Raw genomic sequence first — 20,114 nt, 5'->3', positions numbered from 1 at the left:
TTGGAATTGAAGCAAGAGGGAATCAAATGGTTCTTCCAGCCCCTGAGGAGAGCAGGGTTGGCCACAAGTTGTTTTTTTTTTTTTTCCCCCATGGAAAAAGCCAGAAGATTCCAAGTCAAATGTTTAAAAATTAAAAATTTATATATATAGATATATATATATATAAAAAAAATTTCATTCTGTTCCCTACTTTTCCAGCTCTCCTCTTACTCTTTGTCATTTGGCAACAGGATCATCCCATGGCAGGAATTCTTCTTTAAGGAGATGGTGAGTGAGCAAATGTAGTGAAAACACAGTTCCTCAGCAATTCCCTGATCAAATCCAGGGATTCTCCTACATCCAGCTCCAAAAACGAGGACGAGGAACTCATCTACATGTGATAAAATTCCATGGGCAGCGTGGAGCAGGTTTTATCCCAAAAAAAAAAAACCTGTTGAAACATCAATTTGTGGCAGCACAGAAACCATCAGCTGGAAAATGGATTCATCCAGAAGAAAGCTACACGGGTAATATTTTTATGGCTTGTTAATTATCCCGGGGTAACGAGGGGGTCATGGGTCACACTGATTTCATTGCACAGTTCACAGGAGAGAGAAGATTCCAGACAAACACAGGAATCTCCACGTGGAGCACCCTGGACTGGAGGCGCTGTAACAACCCTCCAAAAACAGCTAAAATTCCTCCAAAAAGGAGGAAAACACTGGCTTGGGACACGGATTCTTACTCAAGCATCCTCCAGGATTGTGTTTACAGGGATAACACTTGGAAGAGTTCCTTCCAGTATTTAAAAATTCCAATAGTTTTGTGTTTTATAGAAAAAGTCACGGCAGAGAATGAAATAAAAACAGTCAAAAGCCACCTTAAAAGTTTGGAAGGGCTGTCTGTGTGATCCAGACAGGAATCCCTCCCACAGAAATCCACTTGGGAGCAGCTCTGGGGCCTTTGGCCTCGTGGCACTCAAGTCCTGAAGCTTCCAGAACAATCCCACATGGAGGAGGTGTCCAAACCACCTCGTCCTCCAGGGCCATCCCTCCTTGGAGCTCTGCTTCCAGAAGTTGGGAAGAGTTTAGACAGTTCCTTGAGAAAAAGACTCTGCTGTTTTCCTTTACATGTGGATATTGGTGAGAGGTTTGTGTTGTTTCCCCTAAGGCTTGTTTTACTCAGAAAAAGAAGGGAATATGTTCAGCTCTGGGAATTCTTCATTGTTGTAGTTGGGCCCTTGGTCCCCCAACATGGTCAGCATGTCCTGTGAGGATACAAGGAGAGGGTTAGGATCCAGACTGGAATATCAAGGTGTGCCAGGGAGGTTTAGATTGGAAATTAGGGGGAACAGCTGGACTCCATCTCAGAGGCTTTTCCAACCTCAGCAATTCCATGGCTCCATGATCATGTGGGCAATTTAATCATGGGTTTGCTGGAATAGATACTGTGGACCAACCTGGTCCCTTTCACAAGGGAAAACAGGGTCTGTGTCCAAGGGAAATTTAAGGAGAGCAGCAAATTTAAGCTATAATCAGCAAATGCTGGGAAAGCTGGGGTGAGATGATTATGAATTATTTTAATTTCATTGGACTGTAGCTTTTTTTAAAAATTAATGAGAACTAGAAGGGTTAATCCAACTGGAATTTCACACTGATCCTGCAACAGACCAAGACACAAAGCCAGTCCTGCCCTCTCCACTTCCAGCTCCATCAGGTTATTCAGGAGTTTGGGACCTCTCCAGTCGATTTGAACCAGAGGGACAAGCTCTGGGTGCTTCAACACCAGTGGATCCCCCCAGATTGGGAGGTTAAAAAGCCCCATCTTACTGGGAAGACCTCAGGCTGGCTGGGCTGGGGCTGCTGCACGTGCTGCTCCCCAGATCCTGGGCCGTGGTGCTGTCCTTGCCACTGGGGCCACATTCCCACGGCGTCGGCGGCGCGGGGCTGGAACGGGGCCGGGGTCTGAGCTGCCTCTGTGGCTGCTGGAAGAGAACACAGGTGTGAATCATCCCTCCTTTGGGAATGGGGCTTCTCCAGTGCTCTGATGGGATTGGGAAGGGCAGTGCTCTGTGTGGTGCTGCTGACAGGGCAGGGTTGTCCTGCAGGAATTCCTGCCACAGGAATTCAGGTGTTCGCCATGGGAAAGAACAAAGAGACCCCCAGAGGGGTTTGTTTCCCCCCAGGCAGCCTTAAAATGGTTCAAAATTCATCTGCTGGGATGACCCCAATTATCCCAAGCTGGGAGGGATCCACAAGAACCACCAAGTCCAGCTCTGTGACTGGAGGATGACTGAAGGTGATCAGCCAAAGCACAGCTTCAACTCTGCTCCTCACATTCAGGCACTCCCAAAATCCACCAAAAATGATGGTGGGCACATCCCACCACACCTGGACGCTCCCAGCTTTCCTCCCAGGGGTGTTTTTTGCCCCCCAAGCCCTACTCACTGAAGCCTGTGCCACGGCTGGCCAGGGCTGGGTACGGCGCCGTGGTGGGAGAAGCCGTCGATCCCGGCGCTGTCATGGAGCTGAAGGAGGACGGCGTGCCCTGGAATGTCCCCATGCCAAAGGAAGGCGGCCGGGTCTTCACTGTCTGGGATGCCACTTGCTGTAAGAGAGGAAAAACACAGCAGAGGAAGAGGAGGCACGGCTTCACCCAACTCAGCTCAGGGAGGAGTTGCCGGGTTAGCCGCGAAGGAGGAAGCACACGGACACGAGAGTGGAAGCAGGATGGATCCCCACGGAGAGCAGGGTCTGAGAGGCGGCAGGGACCCGGGGCCTGCTCTGAGGGGCTGGGCTGTGCTACCTGGGGTGTGAACACCGGCCGTGTCCCTGCAGCCCAGGTGGTCCCGCTGACCTGAGCTGGGCTGGAGTGGCGCGAGATCTGCGGTAAGATCCGGCCGGCGGGCGAGGGCTGCTGCTGGATGATGTTCACTGGAGGGACCATGCTGCTGCTCCTGCAACACAAGAGGTGTCTGAGGTCGTGGACAGCACTTGCAGGAGGAAGAGGAACCAAATCCTTCTGCTCAAGTCGTTGGTGGAGGGAAATGAGCCCAGCAATTGCCCATTTGGGAAGGGTGGAGTGGTCATCCCTGAGTGTGCCAAGAATGTGTGGATGTGGCACCTGGGGACAGGGGTTAGCGGTAAACAAGGGTTAACAGCCTGACTTGATGATCCTAGAGGGCCTTTCCAACCTAAATGATTCCATGATTCTGTACTGGGAAACAAGGGAGGGGACCCAGATCCTGGGCAGGTCCAAGGCACAGCAGAGGAAACAGGGAATGGGCAGGAGCTGGAGGTGAAGCCTCACCTGAAGTTCTCAGCAGGACGTGCAGCAGTGAAGGTGTTTCCCTGGGCAAAGAGGGGGGGGTTGGCTGGCATGGTGCTGGCAGGGATGGCTTTGCTCTCATCTGTGGAGAGAGCACGAGTCATTTTTGGGCTGGGACATCTCAGGAACAGGGAGAGAAGCAGTTGGAAGAGATGTGTCTGCATGAAGGAAGACTCCTTTGTTCCTTCTCCAGACAAGTTTGTTAAATCCTGTTTAATTTAATTTCTTTTCCATTTTCTACTGAACTCTCATGGAGCTTCTCTGGGGTCACATCATCCACTGCAGACTGGGAGCAGGGAGAACAGAAGGACAAGCAGCAAAGATGTGAGCGGGGCAGGCAGGAGGAGCTGACCTGGCTGCTGACCCACCTGTGCTGATGCCAGGGAAGATCTCCCCGAAGCGTGGGTCCCGCTCCTGGCTGAACAGGCTCTCAGCCTTCTCCAGGGGCTTGCTGTGCTCAGGGCCAGCAGCACTCACGGGCTGGACGGGCACCTGGGGAGGGACACGGAGCTGCTCACACCTCGTGGGGCTGCCCACACCTCGTGGGGCTGCTCACACCTCATGGGGGCTGCTCACACCTCGTGGGGGCTGCCCACACCTCGTGGGGCTGCTCACACCTCGTGGGGCTGCTCACACCTCGTGGGGCTGCCCACACCTCGTGGGGGCTGCCCACACCTCGTGGGGGCTGCCCACACCTCGTGGGGGCTGCCCACACCTCGTGGGGGCTGCCCACACCTCGTGGGGGCTGCCCACACCTCGTGGGGCTGCCCACACCTCCTGGGGGCTGCCCACACCTCGTGGGGCTGCCCACACCTCGTGGGGGCTGCCCACACCTCGTGGGGGCTGCCCACACCTCGTGGGGCTGCCCACACCTCATGGGGGCTGCCCACACCTCCTGGGGGCTGCTCACACCTCCTGGGGCTGCCCACACCTCATGGGGGCTGCCCACACCTCGTGGGGGCTGCTCACACCTCGTGGGGCTGCCCACACCTCGGCACAGAGGAGATGAGCACAGGGAGCAGCTGAGGGCCTGGTCACTCCTGGAATTCTGATGTGGATTTTTTTTTTTTGGGATAGCAGGGCCATTCAGGATGCTCAGTGACATCCCTGGAAGTGTCCAAGGCCAGGATGGACAGCAAACTGTCCACCAAACTTTTGGAGCAAACTGGTCTGGTGGAAGGAGGCAGGAGGTGGAAGTGGATGGGCTTTAAGGTTCCTTCCAACCCAAATTATTCCATGATTCTATGATTCCACTTGATAAATCCTGGACTCGAGCAACACCCAAGGCAGAAACACCTTCCTCTCAAACCTCACCTCAAGCTGGTGCCACCACCTTTAAGCCCCCAGTAAAGAGGTGACCTAAACAGTGCAGGACAATGAACAGGGAGTGCCCAAATCCCTCTGGACTCACCTGTGAGTGCTCATACCCAGCCAAGCTCTCCCTTCCTGGGCCCACTTCCAGCTCTGCCTGAGGTGGCTGCTGCTGCCTAAAATAGAAAATGTCTGTAACACAGGAACACAGGCTGCTCAAGATAATTCCCAAGGGAACAGCTCTGGGTGGTTACACCAGGGATTGGTCAGCCTGGAGCTCCTGGCTGCAAGAGGGGAATTTGGGAATGAAGGGTGTGTGAGGGGAAGGAGGAAATGGGAAAAGGAGCTGAGCTCCTCCTGACCTTGAGGGCAGAGGGGTTGTGCCCATGTCCAGGGGAAGGCTCTGCCCCAGCTGAGGCCTTGGCATGGAGTTTGCCAGGGCAGGCCGGGACTCCTGGCTCGAGTTCCTTCAAAGCAAACACAGAAAAAAGGAGATTTAAAAAGTCCCAACTAGTAGCAAAGCTGAGTCCTGTGTGTAGCAGGGTGTGGCTGGCTGGGACAAGATGCAAAAAACCTTGAGTGAAAGGGTTTTTGAGTGAGTTTTCTCCTGGTTTCCTTGCAAGGTGGTGGCATGGAAAAGGATGCTCCGGGGTGGGGGTTGTGCCTCCCTCTCCATACTCAGTCCCTGCACACCCCAAACACAACCACACAGACACCGCTGCTCTGCTCTGAACTTCCACAGGGCTTTTTGGGTTCTGGATGTGGGAACGGCTGTGTGTGGAATGAAGGAGTTCAAAGAAAGAGCTCTGACATGGGGCAGGAAATCAGGCTTGCAGCAGATTTCAGCTCTGCAGGGAAGCAGTGCTACTTTGCCTCGTGGCAAAAAAATCCCGGATTTCCCCTTCCCAGGCAATGCAGCCTTCTGTTTGTCTGCTGGAGCTGCCCTTGCCAAGCCTGCAGCTCTAGATCACACACAGGCACAACTTCTTGGTCCTTGCAAGGGGTGTGAACTCCCTCACGGAGCTCCTCTTTTCCCTCATGGACAGAGAGAGCAGCTTTGACCATTCCCAAAGACAGGACCCCCTAGGCTGTCACAGAGCATTCTAAGGCAGATTTCACTCATTTCAGGCACTGCTGGAGCTGAATTCTGGCAGCTTGCTAAGCCACACAAAAAGACAATTCCTGCACTTTGTAACCCTCCAGTGCCTGGCACAGCCCAGCAGAGAACGGGAGCTGCAGGGACTTAGGAACTTCCCCAGGGTTGTGGGAATTGATGGGAAGCTGGGGAGAGGCTGAGGCTGCCCAGCTGGGGGTTCCTGTGGGCTGAGAGTGCAGGTACTCACTTGACGTTGGTGTTGGTGCAGATGATGTACTCGATCTCATCCGAGTAGGGGTTCTGGAAGGTGAACGAGCTGGTTCTCATCCACAGCCACTCCCGGTTCTTGGATCGGAAGCGGAACATGACCGACAGGACCTGGCCTTTTAACTTCACCACCTAAAAAAACAATGGAATTACACCAGTAGCACCTGATCAAAGATGGGGAAGAGCAAGCTGAGCACGAGTTCCCCCCCTCAGACCCCTGTGATGGCCCTTTTGCCTCAAACCTGGACCACCACATCTCAGTCTTCCCAAACTAAATGGCACAATTCCCTTGGGACAGCTTGATTCCTAAAGGATCCAGGAGGGGAATCTAAAAATCCCCTTTTTTTGGCTTCGCTTCTCTTATCTCTTTGCACTGGTGAGATGTATGGAAAAGCCTCCAAGAAATGGAACACATGCTGTCGCTTCCCATTCCAACGGTTTGGAGCAATGGATATGAGCAGCTGGTTTTTTGGAGTCATGAAACCACAGGGGCAGCCTTACCTGCCCTGCCACCAGTCCAAGGCCCTCAGAAATAACAGGGCAAGAAAACCACCTCCACTGCGGGTTCTGCAGCACTGGGCTGGGCCCTAGAGATGAACCAGGGTTTCAGCCAAGTCAAGCAGGCACTTGGGAGCCACAGCCCTGGCCCTAAAAGCCAACTGGGCCAGCAGCAGAGCTGGACTTAAGACTGGATTCAGGAGTTAAGACATCAGATGCTTCTGTTTCATTTTGCATTCAATGATATGGCTAAATCTGCAACTGTTTGCACAGGAGAATTATCTAAGCTTTGTTTTTCTAGTCAATTTTGCTGCTTTGCAAGCACCAAGACATTCCAATGTCGGAATGAAGTCCAATCTGAATTCCACCCTGCATGCAAAGGGCAGCTGTGATGCTTTTACCTGTTGAAAGCTGTCCCGTAAAAGCTGTTGGTCTTCTGGATGGCAGAAATCCACAATGTCTTTTCCCAAAAGTTCCTATTTTTCAAGGAATTGTGAGAGACTGAATCAGTTCATCTGGCAGGCAGATTCCATAATTAATCCATCTTTGGACAGGTAGTTCCTGCTCCTTCCCCCCAAATCCCTGTTACACAACCCAAGCACAAGAGCTGGAGTGCTGTTTTTCAAAAGAAAAGCACAACAGCTGTTGATTAATGTTTGATCTTTAATTCAATTTGAGGCAAAAATGGCTTTAATTGACATTTGACATAATCCAGAGCCACCCAGCCTTCCCATGATCAAAGGACTTGGAAAAACACATGGAAAAGCAACCAGTGGAGAAGAAACACATGTCTGGGTTAAGCCCTGGGCATGGTTTATCAGCTCTGTTGGACAAGCAGAGCCATGATGGAGGAGGAAATTAAATTTAAAGAGCACTTTTTTAAAAAAAAAAGCCCCTAAAGGTCCTCACCTGGGGCTGGTAACCCACGGTGGCCACGCACCGGTGGTCGATGAAGGTGAAAATTCCTTCGGTGTTGTGTCGGGAGATGAATTCTGTGGGCTGGCACACATTGTTCATGTCTGTGCAGTTGGGGGAGCTGGTCACCTGCCAGGAACACAGGGACAGTCACCAACCCTGAGCTGCCAGCCCTGCACTGGGATTTGTGGCTATGGGGGAATGTTTTCAGACAGAGCAGTTTAAATCTGGGGACCCCCAGGATAAGGAAATGATGGAAAAGGGAACAGGGCACTCACCTGGAGCCTGCCAATGGCCACGAGGCAGAACTTGCTGCCCTGGCCAGCATCGGGGTCATCATCAGGCAGAGAAACACCTGGGAGGGGAGGGCCAAAATTTCCAGCAAGGTTAGTACAGGGAAAATTTCAGAGGAATGGACTTCAAGACATCTCTCTGCCCTGGTCTGTAACTCAATACTCTTCCCCATGAAAGGATTTTGTAAATTAAGGTGTCAATCTCTCCCTTTTTTCACCAGAAGGAATGAAAATATCTGAATTTCAGCAAAAGCTGCACATCAGATAGTTCAGGATTATTTTCATCCTCTACATACAGAGACCTCTGTTGCTTCACCTGCAAAAATTAAGTCAACCTTAAAATAAAAGTCATAGATACGTTTACAAAGCACTTCCTGGCACATTCAGCTCCTGGAATGGCAACGTTAGACCATGTGCTCCTAAACCCAGCCCACCCGAGCACAAGGTGAATTGTTACCTGCTGGGGGCCAGGCTTTGATGTAGCCTGTGCAGTGCACGACGACGTAGTGAGGTTCTCCATCCTTGGCTGCACCTAAACCATTCCTTGGGAGACAGAAAGAGGTTGTGCTGCAGTGGGGGAAGGCGAGGCAAGGTGTTTAGCTGTGTTATGTATGTGCTGTATGTGTAGATGCTATTTCTGTGTCATTTACCTGCAGCGATTCCTCATGAAGCTGAGACGATTGACAGCGACTGGATCCACAGAGCTGTTGCCACACCTGCACCAGGGTTAGAAAGGGTTTGATCTTTCTTGATCAACATGGAAATAATGTGGACATCTTGAATAAGAAGAATTTCCATCACAGAAACCCCTCAGTCTGCAGAACTCAAGGACACTTGGGGCTGAAACTGCTACTTTAAACGGGATCTTCTACGACAACGGGGCAAACAAACATCTCAAGAACCTGACTGTAGGGAAAGCTCAGCCATGTTCTATCATGTCAACATCAGAATGAACCCAAAAAAGCTGAAATAAAAGCATGGAAGGGCCAGCTTTAGGGAACAAGTTTGGCTTTAGGCTCAGAGATTTCCCCAGGAATTCCTTCCTACCTCATCCGGCAGATGAAAGATCTGCGGGAGCCCATGCACATCCTCATGGACTGCTGCCCTTCCTTCTTCACAGTCCCCGTCTTCAAATCGAGGATACGACCTAAAAAAAGCAAAGACAAAGGAGATGCTGCTGCACTGGCAGTCCTCCCACCAAGCCAGGTGTGGTGCCAGGTAACGTCCTGGGAACTGGCAGGACACGAGTGTCCCTGGTGGTACCTTTAGATGCATTCTCGGGGGGGGCTGCAGCATCCTTGGTAGAAAGGCACCAGGGCTTGGTTCCCTCTACAAAGGGAAGGGTTTAATCCAAGTCCTCTGCAGGCTCTCCCACCTGCCAGCCCCTCAACATCCCAGCTGAGGTTGCCATACCTGTGAGGGCGTTCTCGGAGGTGGAGAGCTGCTCCCTGAGCTTGCCCACGTCGTCGGGGTGCACCTGCTCGTAGAGGGTGCTGCCGAACCACTCGGACTGCGGCTGGTTCAGCACCGGCGTCACCGAGTCCGACACGTAGACCACGCGGCCCGTCTCGCAGGACACGATGAACAGGAAGCCATCAGCTGCCTCCAGGATCAGGTGTTTCAGTTCCTGCAGGCACACAGACACCTCTCAACTCCACAGCTAAAACCTTTCCCTCAGCTGTTGTTTCATTTTCCACTCTGATTGCTGCAATTCCCCCAAAGCAGCATCAAGCCAAGATCAGAAGGCTTCAAGGACATCTCACTGTGACCTTCCAGGACCTTAAGACAACTTAATAAAAAAGGGACTTTTTTATACCTGGTCGGTGAGAAAGGAGGGTTTGTAGGTGCCATCTGTGGAGGTGTTGCCAGTACCACGCAGGGACTTCATGTGGGACACGGCCATGCGCAGGATGGTCAGCTTGTCCGGCTTGCGGGCCAGGGCGCTGCACGTGGGCACCATGTCTGACAGCTCCGTGATGTAGGCTGTCATCTTGTTCCTCCTCCTGCGCTCGATCTCGCTGTGGTTCTCCCTGCCAGAGGTCGAGGAGGAGAAAAGGAGGAAGGTGAAGTTGCCAGGGGAGGCTGAGCCGTGTCCCCACGTCAGCGCTCGCACGGGTGTCACACACGGGGGTGTCAGGGTTAGGAGTCAAGCCTCGCATGCTGGGCGTGCACAGGGAATGTGGAGACAGGGCAAGGAGGAGAGGCTACACCTGGACCTTCCTCAGAGTCACAGCAGCTCCCTGGAACCTGGGGACAGCGAGGACCTGGGCTGACCTTCCCCATCCACCATACAACGCTGCAGGAAGCCAAAGGAGTTGCTCCCAAAGCGGCGTCACCTCACTGCAGGTGACCTCAGCACTGTCCATCCCAGGGTGGATGAGATCACCTGCAGCACCAGACCCACCAGGTCTGCAGCTAAAACTTGGGCACCTGCTCTTCTGGGCAGCCTGGGCTAGTGGGAGGTGTGTGACTGGATGAGCTCTAAGGCTCCTTCCAGCCCCAGCCACCACAGGATGAGAAGTGAGCTGAATCAGCTGGGTCTCACCTTGAGGTGCTTTGGGAAGCCACTTCTCAGTGACACCAAGAGCCCTCTCACCAGCACAGCAGGGAAAGCTTCCAAGCAGGTCACACCTCATTTCTGCACAGATCATCAAGGCCAACCAACGTGGACCAGGCAGCACCTGGGTGGTGGCACTGACCTCCAAAGAGGCACTGTGGCCATTGCTGCCACCTAAAGAGGCTCTTGGCACCCCTCTGGCTCACAGGGCACAGTTCCCATCAGTCCCACAGACCAGAACTTGGTTCTTTTATCCAGGATAGATAACTTAACTGGGATCCTGAGGTGGGTTTTCCAAAACAGAGCTTAAAAGCCAGGTTTCCTATAGAGAAGGATGGATCATGAGCAAGGAAGCACATGGTGGGAAGTGAAATGAGATGGAAGTGTTGGAAGGAGCAAGGATAGGCAGGTGAATAAACAGGATAAATACAAAAATGGAGCATTTATCACTACGAGGTGTGTGCAGACATTCAGTGACCTCACCTTTGAGTCAGGCAGCTTCTCTAAACTCACAAGCTCAGGGGTGAAAAACAAAGATCCTTCAACTAGAGAAGCTACTGGGGAATCACCAGGCATTTACATTTCACTCTTCCACGAGGAAAGGATGGGAGAACTGGGATTGTCCATCCTGGGGGACACCTCTGTGCCTTCCTGACCTCCTCAAACATCTCAGCACAGCTCAGTGCAGTCAGCAAAGGCACTCTGGGGGTCAGGCTTTGGTTTAAAGACAAAACTGCCCAGGACTGGGTTAAGTCTGTAAGGTGGAACATGAAGGGCTCAGGTGTTGAGGCTGCTGCAGGTGTGCACAGGTGACAAATGACCTGGATGTGGGCACAGGTGTCCTCAGGGCCCACTCCTGGATTCCAGGTGACTGTTCTGGTGGTTTCAGGCACATTCTCTCATTAATTACTAATAGAAACTCAGGGAAAAATTAAATCCTGTTTCCAGTGACACCACCTTTCCTGGAAGGTAAACACCTGAGCTAACACACCTTTTCCTGCCTGCTCTGAGAGTCCAACAGCATTCCCAGGACACAAAACCTGCCCAGATGGACAGCTTGGCACCTTGACCCAGGACAACAGGAACTGTATTTAGCACAGGTCAGCTACAGGTGAAAGCAGGAGCACCCTGTGGCCTCTGGTAAATAAATCCTTCCATGCATTCCCTAAAAAGGTTCTTCCAAGGATGAGCTGTGCCTTTCCTCAATGCCTTTCCCCTCCTAATCCCAATTCCACAGCCATCTCCAGGAGTTTGTTAAATCCTCTGCAGCAGATGAGGGAATGAGGGAAAAAAAAAAAAGAGAAGGGATGCCTAGAGAAACATTAAGGAAAGGAAAAACTCTGCTTGTCCATGCTTGAAATCTCCATTCTCCTACCTGGCAAGTCTCTCCTTATCCGCTGAACTCTGCTCATCATCAGACCTAAAAATAAAATTAGCCAGCTAAGCTAAAAATGGAAAAAAAGTTGAAAGAAATGGAAAAAAAAATTGGAAAGATGGACAAGGAAACCCAGCCTAGGGACAGGTCTGTTTTGCAGAGCAATTCCATAAAATAAAACCGTCATTAGTTTGCAACATTCTACATTAAATTGGTGCCTGATGTGTTGGAGTTCAAAACATTTTCTGAGGCTGTGACCTAGTTCTAATTTGCTTATTTCTAATATTAGAAGTATTCTGTTATTTTTAACATATTTCTGATTTGCTTGACTTCAGAAGGACTCAAACCACTCAAAAAGCTGGAGAATCCCAGCTTGGAATTCCCTGTAGCCCCTTTGGCAGGTAAGAGTAGGAGAGTGACCCCAAATCCTGGGGGCAGTTTTAGGCCCCTCCTGGGAAGTGGGACATTGATGGGCTGGAATGTGTCCAGAAAAGAGAATGGAGCTTCAAATAGCTGTAAAAATACCAAGGGCTCAGCCCCAACACTCAGAGATACTGTCAGACACCAAAAACTGATCAAAGCATTCCCTGCAATCTCCAGAAAACCCCCAATTTGTAAAGTTTCTGTGTAATTCCCTACAAAACACACAAATCCCAATGTGTGCCAGGAATGTGTTCAAGGAAAACTTGTACTAAGCAGGAAACTTGAAATCTCTGCAAGTTTCTTGAGCAGGAGAAAAGAAAGAGAGTCCAAGGCCAGAGCTGAAAGGAATGGTGAAAAAGAGGAATGTCATTGTCACACTCAATGAACTGGTCCAAAAAACTTCAAGGAGTATGAGGATCACTTCAAAGAGAGATGATTGTGAGAAGGGAGCTGCAGGATCTCTCTCATATTAAGGTTTTTTGGCACAAAAAAAGCTTTTAAATCATCAAATCCTTACCTGGCAAATCTCTCTTTATCGTTTGGCATCGGGTCATCATCACATCTAGGAGAAGGGGGAGAGGTTAAAGTGGTTACACTGAATTATTTCCCAAAAAACCACTGAGATTTAAGGTTTAATAACTCCCACAAAGAATGCCTGGGGTTAAAAAGGCCAACTTGGCAGTGGGTGGGCAGTGCAGGATAATTCATTGATCACCTCAAACACAATGGGTGAATTACTGGCATCACCTCCACGGGGTTTTCCACCAATCAAGGATGGTGGGATCACACACAGGTTAATCCCATACCAAGAAATACATTAAATTGCACTTGGAAATGAAGGTAGCCCAAATCAGGACCTCCATCCAAGGGTTTCTCTTGGTAAATCCTACATTCATCACCCTGAAACCATTCCACAGCCATCCTTACAGCACAGGAATGCAGGGAATTCCAGTACCACTGGAACTGGAGTTATTTGGAGTTTTTACTGGAGTTAACTCCAGTATCACTGGAGTTATTCAGTCCTAAACCACGTAGGGAGGCTACAAATAAATGCCACAAGATATTCCAAGTCTTCTGTGCTCCATATGGATCATGAGGAGATCCTCACAGCCTTGCCAACTCCTCAGGAATAAGGATGTCTCTGGAGCTGAAGCATCCTTACAGCAGATGAGGATTAATTAATGTCTGAGGCAGCAACAAAAGCCACAGAGATGGAGGAATATTGCTGACTGAGAGAAAGGGAAGAGTTTGAGGAACTGGAGCAATTCCCACTGCTTCCAGAGAGGAAAAGCCACAGGAGCAGAAAGATCTTGCTCCAGGGAAAACACACAGACACAGCTAGATCACAGGACAGAAACTTCTGGATGCCATGTTCTCCCTCACCTGAGGAATTTACTGTTCCCTTCTCCATCATCGTCAAAATCCAGCCTGAAAAACAGAAAAAAAGGTAACTGCTAACTGGTTTCTCCTTTAAATTACTTTTCTGTCTGTCCCCATGGATGATTCCTGAAAGGAAAAATTAAGTAATCCCAATGCAATTTAGTGATCCTAATGGGAAACAACCAACAAAGCTTGGAAAGGGGCTTCTTTTAGGTGTCAGGAACAGAACAAGGAAAAACAGTTCCAAAGGAAGAAAACCCACTTGGAGCATCCACTGAATCCCAACCTTCTGTTCCAAAAGCCTGGATCTCCTAGGAGAATCAGGGACCATCAACAGCCTACAGATGGAGCATTCCCAGTTTAAAAGCCTGGATTGAGTGCATTTAAAATTAAAACAAAACAAAACAAGTGGAGGGTAAAATCTTCCTGGAGTTAAGTTCAGTTTGTGCAGTGTTTGCTCACACAAGGCCAAAACCCCACTTCTGACCAGTTCATGTGGAAGGACAGAAGAGTTTTCACCTTTCCTTTTGGGATGGAAAAATGTGGATGGAGAGGAGAAGGCAGCAGGGGAGGAGCTGCAGGGGAGTGGGAGCAGCAGCAAATGGGGCTGAAGGAAAGAGTTTGAGTGACTGGGAGGGTGCAGAGACAGATTTCAGTTTGCTCGAAAATTACGAGGCAATTTCTCGTGCCAGAAATCTGGGAACAGCCACTCAACTCCCTTTGAATTTGCAAAGGCATTTTTAGCAAACAAAGAGCCTCCCACAAGCACACTGTGGCTTCCCCCCACCCCTCCCAGGGACAGCACAGCTGCAAAGGTTGGAGTAAGGCCCCAAAACCCAGATTCTCTGTTCCCCCAGGTCTTGCAGCAACTCCTGTCTTGCTCTCAATCCTCGGTGTGCATTTGCTCCTTCTGGGAGGTGCAAAGCTTTAAGTCCCCTCTGAATATGTCAATAAATCCCCTCTTCAAGGGGTGTAGCTGCCACAAAGACACCACCACAAAGGGAAAGAACTGAACGGAGCCCACCTGAAAAAAGCAGGAAACTTCTGAGAAGCAGCCACAGCTGCCCCTCCCGAAGCTGACAGCTCTTTCTGGAGAACAAAACTTCCTCAAAAAGGCCTTTTTCCCAGAGAGCACAGCCCCAGCACTCCCTCCCCCTGCCCCTCACTCACCCAGGCCGTCTCTTGCTGGGTCTCTGAGCCACAGCTCCTCCAGCCTGGGCTCCCGAGCCGGCGTTCCCGGAGCCAACGGCAGCACCCAGCGAGGAAACATCGGATGCCATCTCTAAACAGGAGTGGAAAAAAATCAAAGAAATCAACCAGTTTTATTTTCCAAGCCCCTGTGGCTCAGTGGAACACTCCCCAGCTAGAAGCAGTGGTGTGGCAGCATCTGCTGGGGCTGGATCTGGGGTGATGTGTGCTTGTGTCCTTTCATGCGCTGCACCGAGGGGCCGTTCCCAGCCAGGAGCACACGCTGCTTCCTCAGCTGCACAGCTGAGCCTGCCAAACCCAGAGATGTGTGGTTTGCTTTTTTGGACAGAGGAGGAGCCTGCTGGGAGCAGGCAAGGGGCTGGGGCTGCACCAGGAGGGAGGCAGGAGGAGCAGAGCTGCGAGTTTCCCTGATGACACCAGCCTGCAGAGGGTTCATTGCCCAATCTGAGACAAAGGATGCTCGTAAAACACTTCAAAACTCATCACAAAACACTTCAAAACTCATCATTGTTCAGCTGATCACTTCTGGTCCTCACCAGTACAGACCAGTGGGCACCATTACTGGCCTGCCTGTGCTCTCCCACAAGTGCTTGGGGCACCCTGAAGAAATGTGAGGTGGCTCAGCCATGGCCCAGGTGATCTCTGTGGTCCCTTCCACCCCAAACCAGTCTGTGACTCCATTTTCCTGTATTTTTCTGTGTGTTTCCTGTATTTTCCTGTGTATTTCCTGTATTTTCCCCTAATCCTGGATGCTCAGGAGCACAGATAACACAGTCTGCAGTAGTTCAGAGCTTGCTCAGTGTGGCTTATGCTGAATCTACATCCCAGCATCACCATCAGAGCCCAAGCATTGCTCCTCTACATTCAGTCTGTTCCACATCAGAAAGCGAGTTTTTAAATCCATTATAAATATTTTTTCCTGTTTTGCTGAAATAAGTCAGCTCTGTGCATATTTTAATGGTTGTGGGTGCTGCAAAACTGCCCCAAAACAGTTGCTCCAACCCAAAAACCTCCACCACAACCTTTGCAAACTGAGCCTGATGCAGCTCGCAAACCACTTCTGCTTTATCAAAGCTAAGGGACCCCAAATCTACCCAGACACCCCCAAAAACCCAGTGTTGGGTTTCCCAACCCACCCTGAGAGCAGCCTGTGCAGGAAACAGCCACAACCTGGGGGACAAAGTGAAGAACTGAGGTCAGGTTTAATGAATTAGGGAAAAAATGGGCTTTAAGCTGGGGCTCCCAAGCTCTTCTCCACTGCACAAAGCCACATTTCAGTCCAACAACAGTTTAATTTCACTCCCAGAGCTGCATATTGGTTTATTTACAGCTAAAAGTGGAGCTGTGCAATCACCTCCGTGGTGTGCCTGGATCTCAGAGCAAACACGTTCCCAAATTTCTGGTATTTCTGCCAGAATTTAAACATATTTTACCACAATAACATTCCCAGCCTCTCTGCCTGCCTGGTTTGTTTTCCTCCAAGCAGCTGGTGTTGCTGAGGAAGCTTTTTCCTTGCAGATCCATAGCATTTCCCAGGGGTGACTACAGTATGGAATAAGCATCCAGCTCGAGGAAAGAGCCAAAAACAACAATTCCAACCAAGAGCAGGAGTGAGCACAGCCCATCCAACACCAGGATCCTCTGCAACTCAAAAATACATCTGGAGAACAAAAAACCAGAGGTGGAAACCCTTCCCCATCTCCTTTCTGCTGGATTTTGGATCACCCAGATGCTGCTGTGAAGTCCCAAGGTGACATCCAAGGATTCTGTTTAACAAAATGAAGTTTCAAGTGGGAATAAAGCAGGCCAGGAGGGTTCCTCCTTTCCCCCAGCCCTATCTGAACATGGTGGGAACAGAAATGAAGTTTCTGGAGCACAGAGGAGAATCCCTTTCCTGAGGGGAAGGAATTTCCTCTCAGGGCAGGGGAAGGAAGTGACACTGTGCAGTTCTCCAGGCAGGGCTGAGGAGGCAGACACAGAATTGCTTTTCAAACCTCTGAGATCTCCCAGGAGCCCAAAATGCATCCCATGAGGAACATTTCCCTCTCGTGGCTCAGGTGGAAGCTCAGGGCAGACCCTGAGCTTGGGCACCAGGAGCTGGCACTGCTCTGCAGGAGCAGAGTGGCCACAGCCCCCCAAAACCAGGGACAGCAGAGGGAGGGAAATACACAGGCAGCAAACATGCAGATTATTCGAAGAATAAATTCTGAAGAATTATCAGAAATAACGAGAAGGGGAAAAGCTCTGGCTTTTCCACCCTTTGGGATTCCCAGGAAACACACAGAACACAAAGATTCCTTCCCAAGTTCTGTCTTCTCCCCATTCCACACCGAGGTGAATTCCTGGAGCACAGGGAGGAGTTTTCACTCCTGGAAGGAGGCTGGAGGCAGGCTCTGCTCCCAGGGAACACCAGCACGAGAGGAAACAGCCCCGAGCTGCACCAGGGCAGCTTTAGGGGGGCTGTGAGGGGAATTCCTTCCCACAAAGGGCTGCTCTGGACTCACCATCCCTGGAGGGGTCCAGACAAGAGTCCCAGGTGGGTTTCCAACATCCTGGCTGGAACAGGTAACATTGGGATTGGAATTGATATTAAAATTAAAATTAAGGTTTGGGTTGAGACTGGGGTTCTAAGGTCTGTGTGCCAGCCCTTCCCAGAGCCAACCCCTGCTTCCCCACACCATGAGCTGCAGCTAATTAAGGCCAGAAAAAAGCAGATGTAAACCCCAACCCCCAGCAGTGCCCCAGGCTCCCAGCCCAGCTCCCCTGGGAAAGGCTCTGCTGCAACCACTGGCATCCCAAAGGCTCCAAAACAAAATTACTGCAAATATTCCCAGCTGGGATTTACAAAAGGGGCTGCTGCAGCTTCAATGTACATTTTTATTGTACAAAACTGGTGCTTTTTGCTGCAGAAGCTTCGGCGGGGGGTTAATTGCCAGGTTCACGTTTGGACATCAAATTTCACAAGATTTGCTTTAAATTCACCAATTTGTGAGCCCCCCAAAATGTCTGGAGCAGATAAACCAGCCTTAAAAGTACCCTGCGTTTCACTCACAACTAGAAGGCTTTGAATTTCTGCTTTTATGGTTTTTTATTTACAAAACATCTCAATTTCTGTGTCTGGGGTACATTAAATAGATTTTTTTTTTAAGCAAGCAGGAGGTTTTCAGCTTGTTTCCCATGCAATGCCAGCTCAGCACTTTCATCCCCATGGGAACTTTCTCCAAGAAGAAGTATAGAAATTAAGAAAAGAATGTTCCTTCCATTGCTAAGGGGTTGAAATGAAGACATTCTGGGTATTTTGGGGCGTTATCCAGCATTCACTGGAGCCCTGAAATCCGTTTTTCAACACTTTAAGGAAAAGAAGACCCACATTATTTGTGAGAATTCTCCAGAATTTAATCTCATCATAATCTCCATGTTTACTGTTTGTGTATTTCCCTCCCTCTGTGTAAAAGTTGGTCGCTCTGCCCATGATTATAAATATTAAACACAGATGTTGAAAATTCCTTCTCTTTTCTTTCAGAATTTAAAACTTTCTTATGCAAAAAACCACGGAACCCTGAAGACTCCACTTCCACAAATGCTTGGGCACCCATGAGTGTCTTCCCTCCTCCCAAACTGGATGAGTCCCCAGTGTGTTTTTTCACCATCAAAAGCCACAAAACCATCAAAATAAAACCCCAGAATCCTTCAGCAGTGTCACTGAACACTCCTGGATAAACCTGAGCGTGCCTCACGACCCTCAAGCCACAAGAGGAGCCACAAAGCACAAGCTAAGATTAAAAAAAACCCCAAAAATCACAAACAAGCTCAGATTCTGATCTCAGCCACCACGCTGTAAATCCATCACGGCTTCACGGACGCTGGGTTCATCTGGATATGAGCTCAGTGCAGAGCAGTTGAGCCAGAAAATTGATAAAATCAGGTATTTTTCTGGCAGGAGCCAGGGCTCAGCAGCTGCCAGCTCCCTGTGCAGGGGAGGTGAGGACTCTGGGGAGCAGCCTGAGGAGCCGAGGCTGAGGGCACATCGCGCTCCAGGCCCTCCCCTGCTCCACAGGGACATTTGTGCAAAACCTTCAAACAGACAGCGCTTTCTGCTGCGAGTCAAGGAAAACCTCAGCCCAACACAGCTGAGAAAGGGGCTAAAACCCACAGAAGGCGTCAAGGAGAACAAATCCAGACGAGTGATGATGGCAACCCCAGACCCACCTGGAGGGTCCCTCGTGGGGGGCTCCCCGGGGACCCCAAACCCAGGGAACGCAGCTCCCATCCCCCTGTGCCATTCCCCCCGTGCAGAGCCCCCTCACGCCCCTGTCAGCCCCTCAGAGCCCCTCACGACACCCCCGCCCCTGAGGGTCGCCCTCACCCTCCCAGGCCCCGCCAGAGCCTTTGGGTCCCCTCAGGCCCCCCTCAAGCCCGCTGTGCTCCCCCTCAGCCCCCCAGGGCCTCCCTGAGGCGCTCAGGCCGCTGCCCAGCCCCGTTTGTGCCGCCGCGGCCCGGCTCACCCGCGCTGGCGGCGGTGGCGGCCATGGCGGGGGTCCCGGGCCGCTCGCTCCGCTCCGCCGAGCCAAGATGGCGGCGCAGGAAAACCTCCGCCGGCCCCACTGCCCCGCCGGCCAGGGGGCGGGGCCAGCGGCACGGCGGGCTCCTATTGGTTCAACCGGGGGGCGGGAGGAGGGACAGGCGGAGAGGAGGCGCTGCTATTGGTCCAAAGGGAGGGCTGGGGGCGGAGATAAACGGAGGGCACGGCTGGGGGCGGAGCACAGCCGCCTTCGCCCCGCCCCCACCGAAAAAGGAGGCGGGACTTCTTAGAGAGGGCGTGGCTATAGCGGGAGTGTTGATGACGTCACGCAACATTAGGATTGGAATTAAGATTAAAATATTAATTAGGATTAAGATTAAAATTAAAATTAATCTTGGCGTTGAGACTGGGGTGAGGTTGGGCTTCTAAACCCCAGGGAATGAAGATGCGGATCCAGACTGCACACGTGATTTGGGTCGGAACTGGGATTGGAAATCTCTTTATTTTTATTTTTTTTTTTGGTCAGGACTGGGATTTGGGGCCACCAGCAGGACCCCACACCTCATCCTCTGCTGAAAAATCTCTGCAACACCCCCACAGCCCAGCTCTGGGGGTGTCAGAGCTTCACTGCCTTCCCACAGCGATAATTTTTTCTCTCAGAGGGGGAAAATAAAGAAACTTGAAGGAGATTTTGGGCATATTTTGGGTGTTCTGGGGGTTTTCATGAAGCTGTCTTGCAAGATCCAAATGGGCAGCTCAGTTCAATGCATTTTCCAAGAGTTTTTCCCAGCCTATTGCAATACAAGCAAAAAAACTACCTTGAAATCCTCTCACATGCAAGCCTTTTAGATTTTGGGGATAAATCCTCCCAAATGCTTCCCAAATCACCAGGAAGACCCGTGAAGGGACACAGAGCCTTGGGAGCAGGGGGTGTGGGGTGGGAATCTGATCCTCTGGGCTGT

At 50.9% G+C, this 20,114-nt stretch overlaps 1 protein-coding gene across 8 annotated transcripts; it reads right to left on the bottom strand.

The window, feature by feature from the left end:
* Positions 1-118: 118 nt before the first annotated feature.
* On the bottom strand, positions 119-19,259 carry ARNT (aryl hydrocarbon receptor nuclear translocator). 8 transcript variants are annotated; one of them, XM_064401422.1, is made up of 23 exons: positions 19,136-19,259; positions 14,592-14,703; positions 13,425-13,469; positions 12,559-12,603; positions 11,619-11,663; positions 9,503-9,716; positions 9,100-9,313; positions 8,950-9,015; positions 8,734-8,833; positions 8,337-8,402; positions 8,144-8,229; positions 7,672-7,748; positions 7,388-7,522; positions 6,880-6,954; positions 5,961-6,112; positions 4,980-5,084; positions 4,718-4,793; positions 3,675-3,798; positions 3,289-3,388; positions 2,785-2,935; positions 2,427-2,586; positions 1,809-1,963; positions 119-1,246 (listed from the first exon to the last, which is right to left on the bottom strand). In XM_064401422.1, exons 1-23 carry the CDS (start codon positions 19,158-19,160, stop codon positions 1,157-1,159), a joined length of 2,418 nt encoding a protein of 805 aa, XP_064257492.1. In that variant the 5' UTR covers positions 19,161-19,259; the 3' UTR covers positions 119-1,156. The 8 variants fall into 8 exon arrangements, with proteins under 8 accessions (XP_064257492.1, XP_064257493.1, XP_064257495.1 ...); XM_064401423.1 differs by having other exon boundaries at positions 1,809-1,960; XM_064401425.1 differs by having other exon boundaries at positions 2,836-2,935.
* Positions 19,260-20,114: the final 855 nt, after the last annotated feature.

Source organism: Passer domesticus, chromosome 32, assembly GCF_036417665.1.
Source record: "Passer domesticus isolate bPasDom1 chromosome 32, bPasDom1.hap1, whole genome shotgun sequence".
Taxonomy (NCBI): Eukaryota; Metazoa; Chordata; class Aves; order Passeriformes; family Passeridae; genus Passer; species Passer domesticus.
Note: the sequence above shows the minus strand (reverse complement) of the source record. Positions and strands in the feature narration are given on the sequence as shown.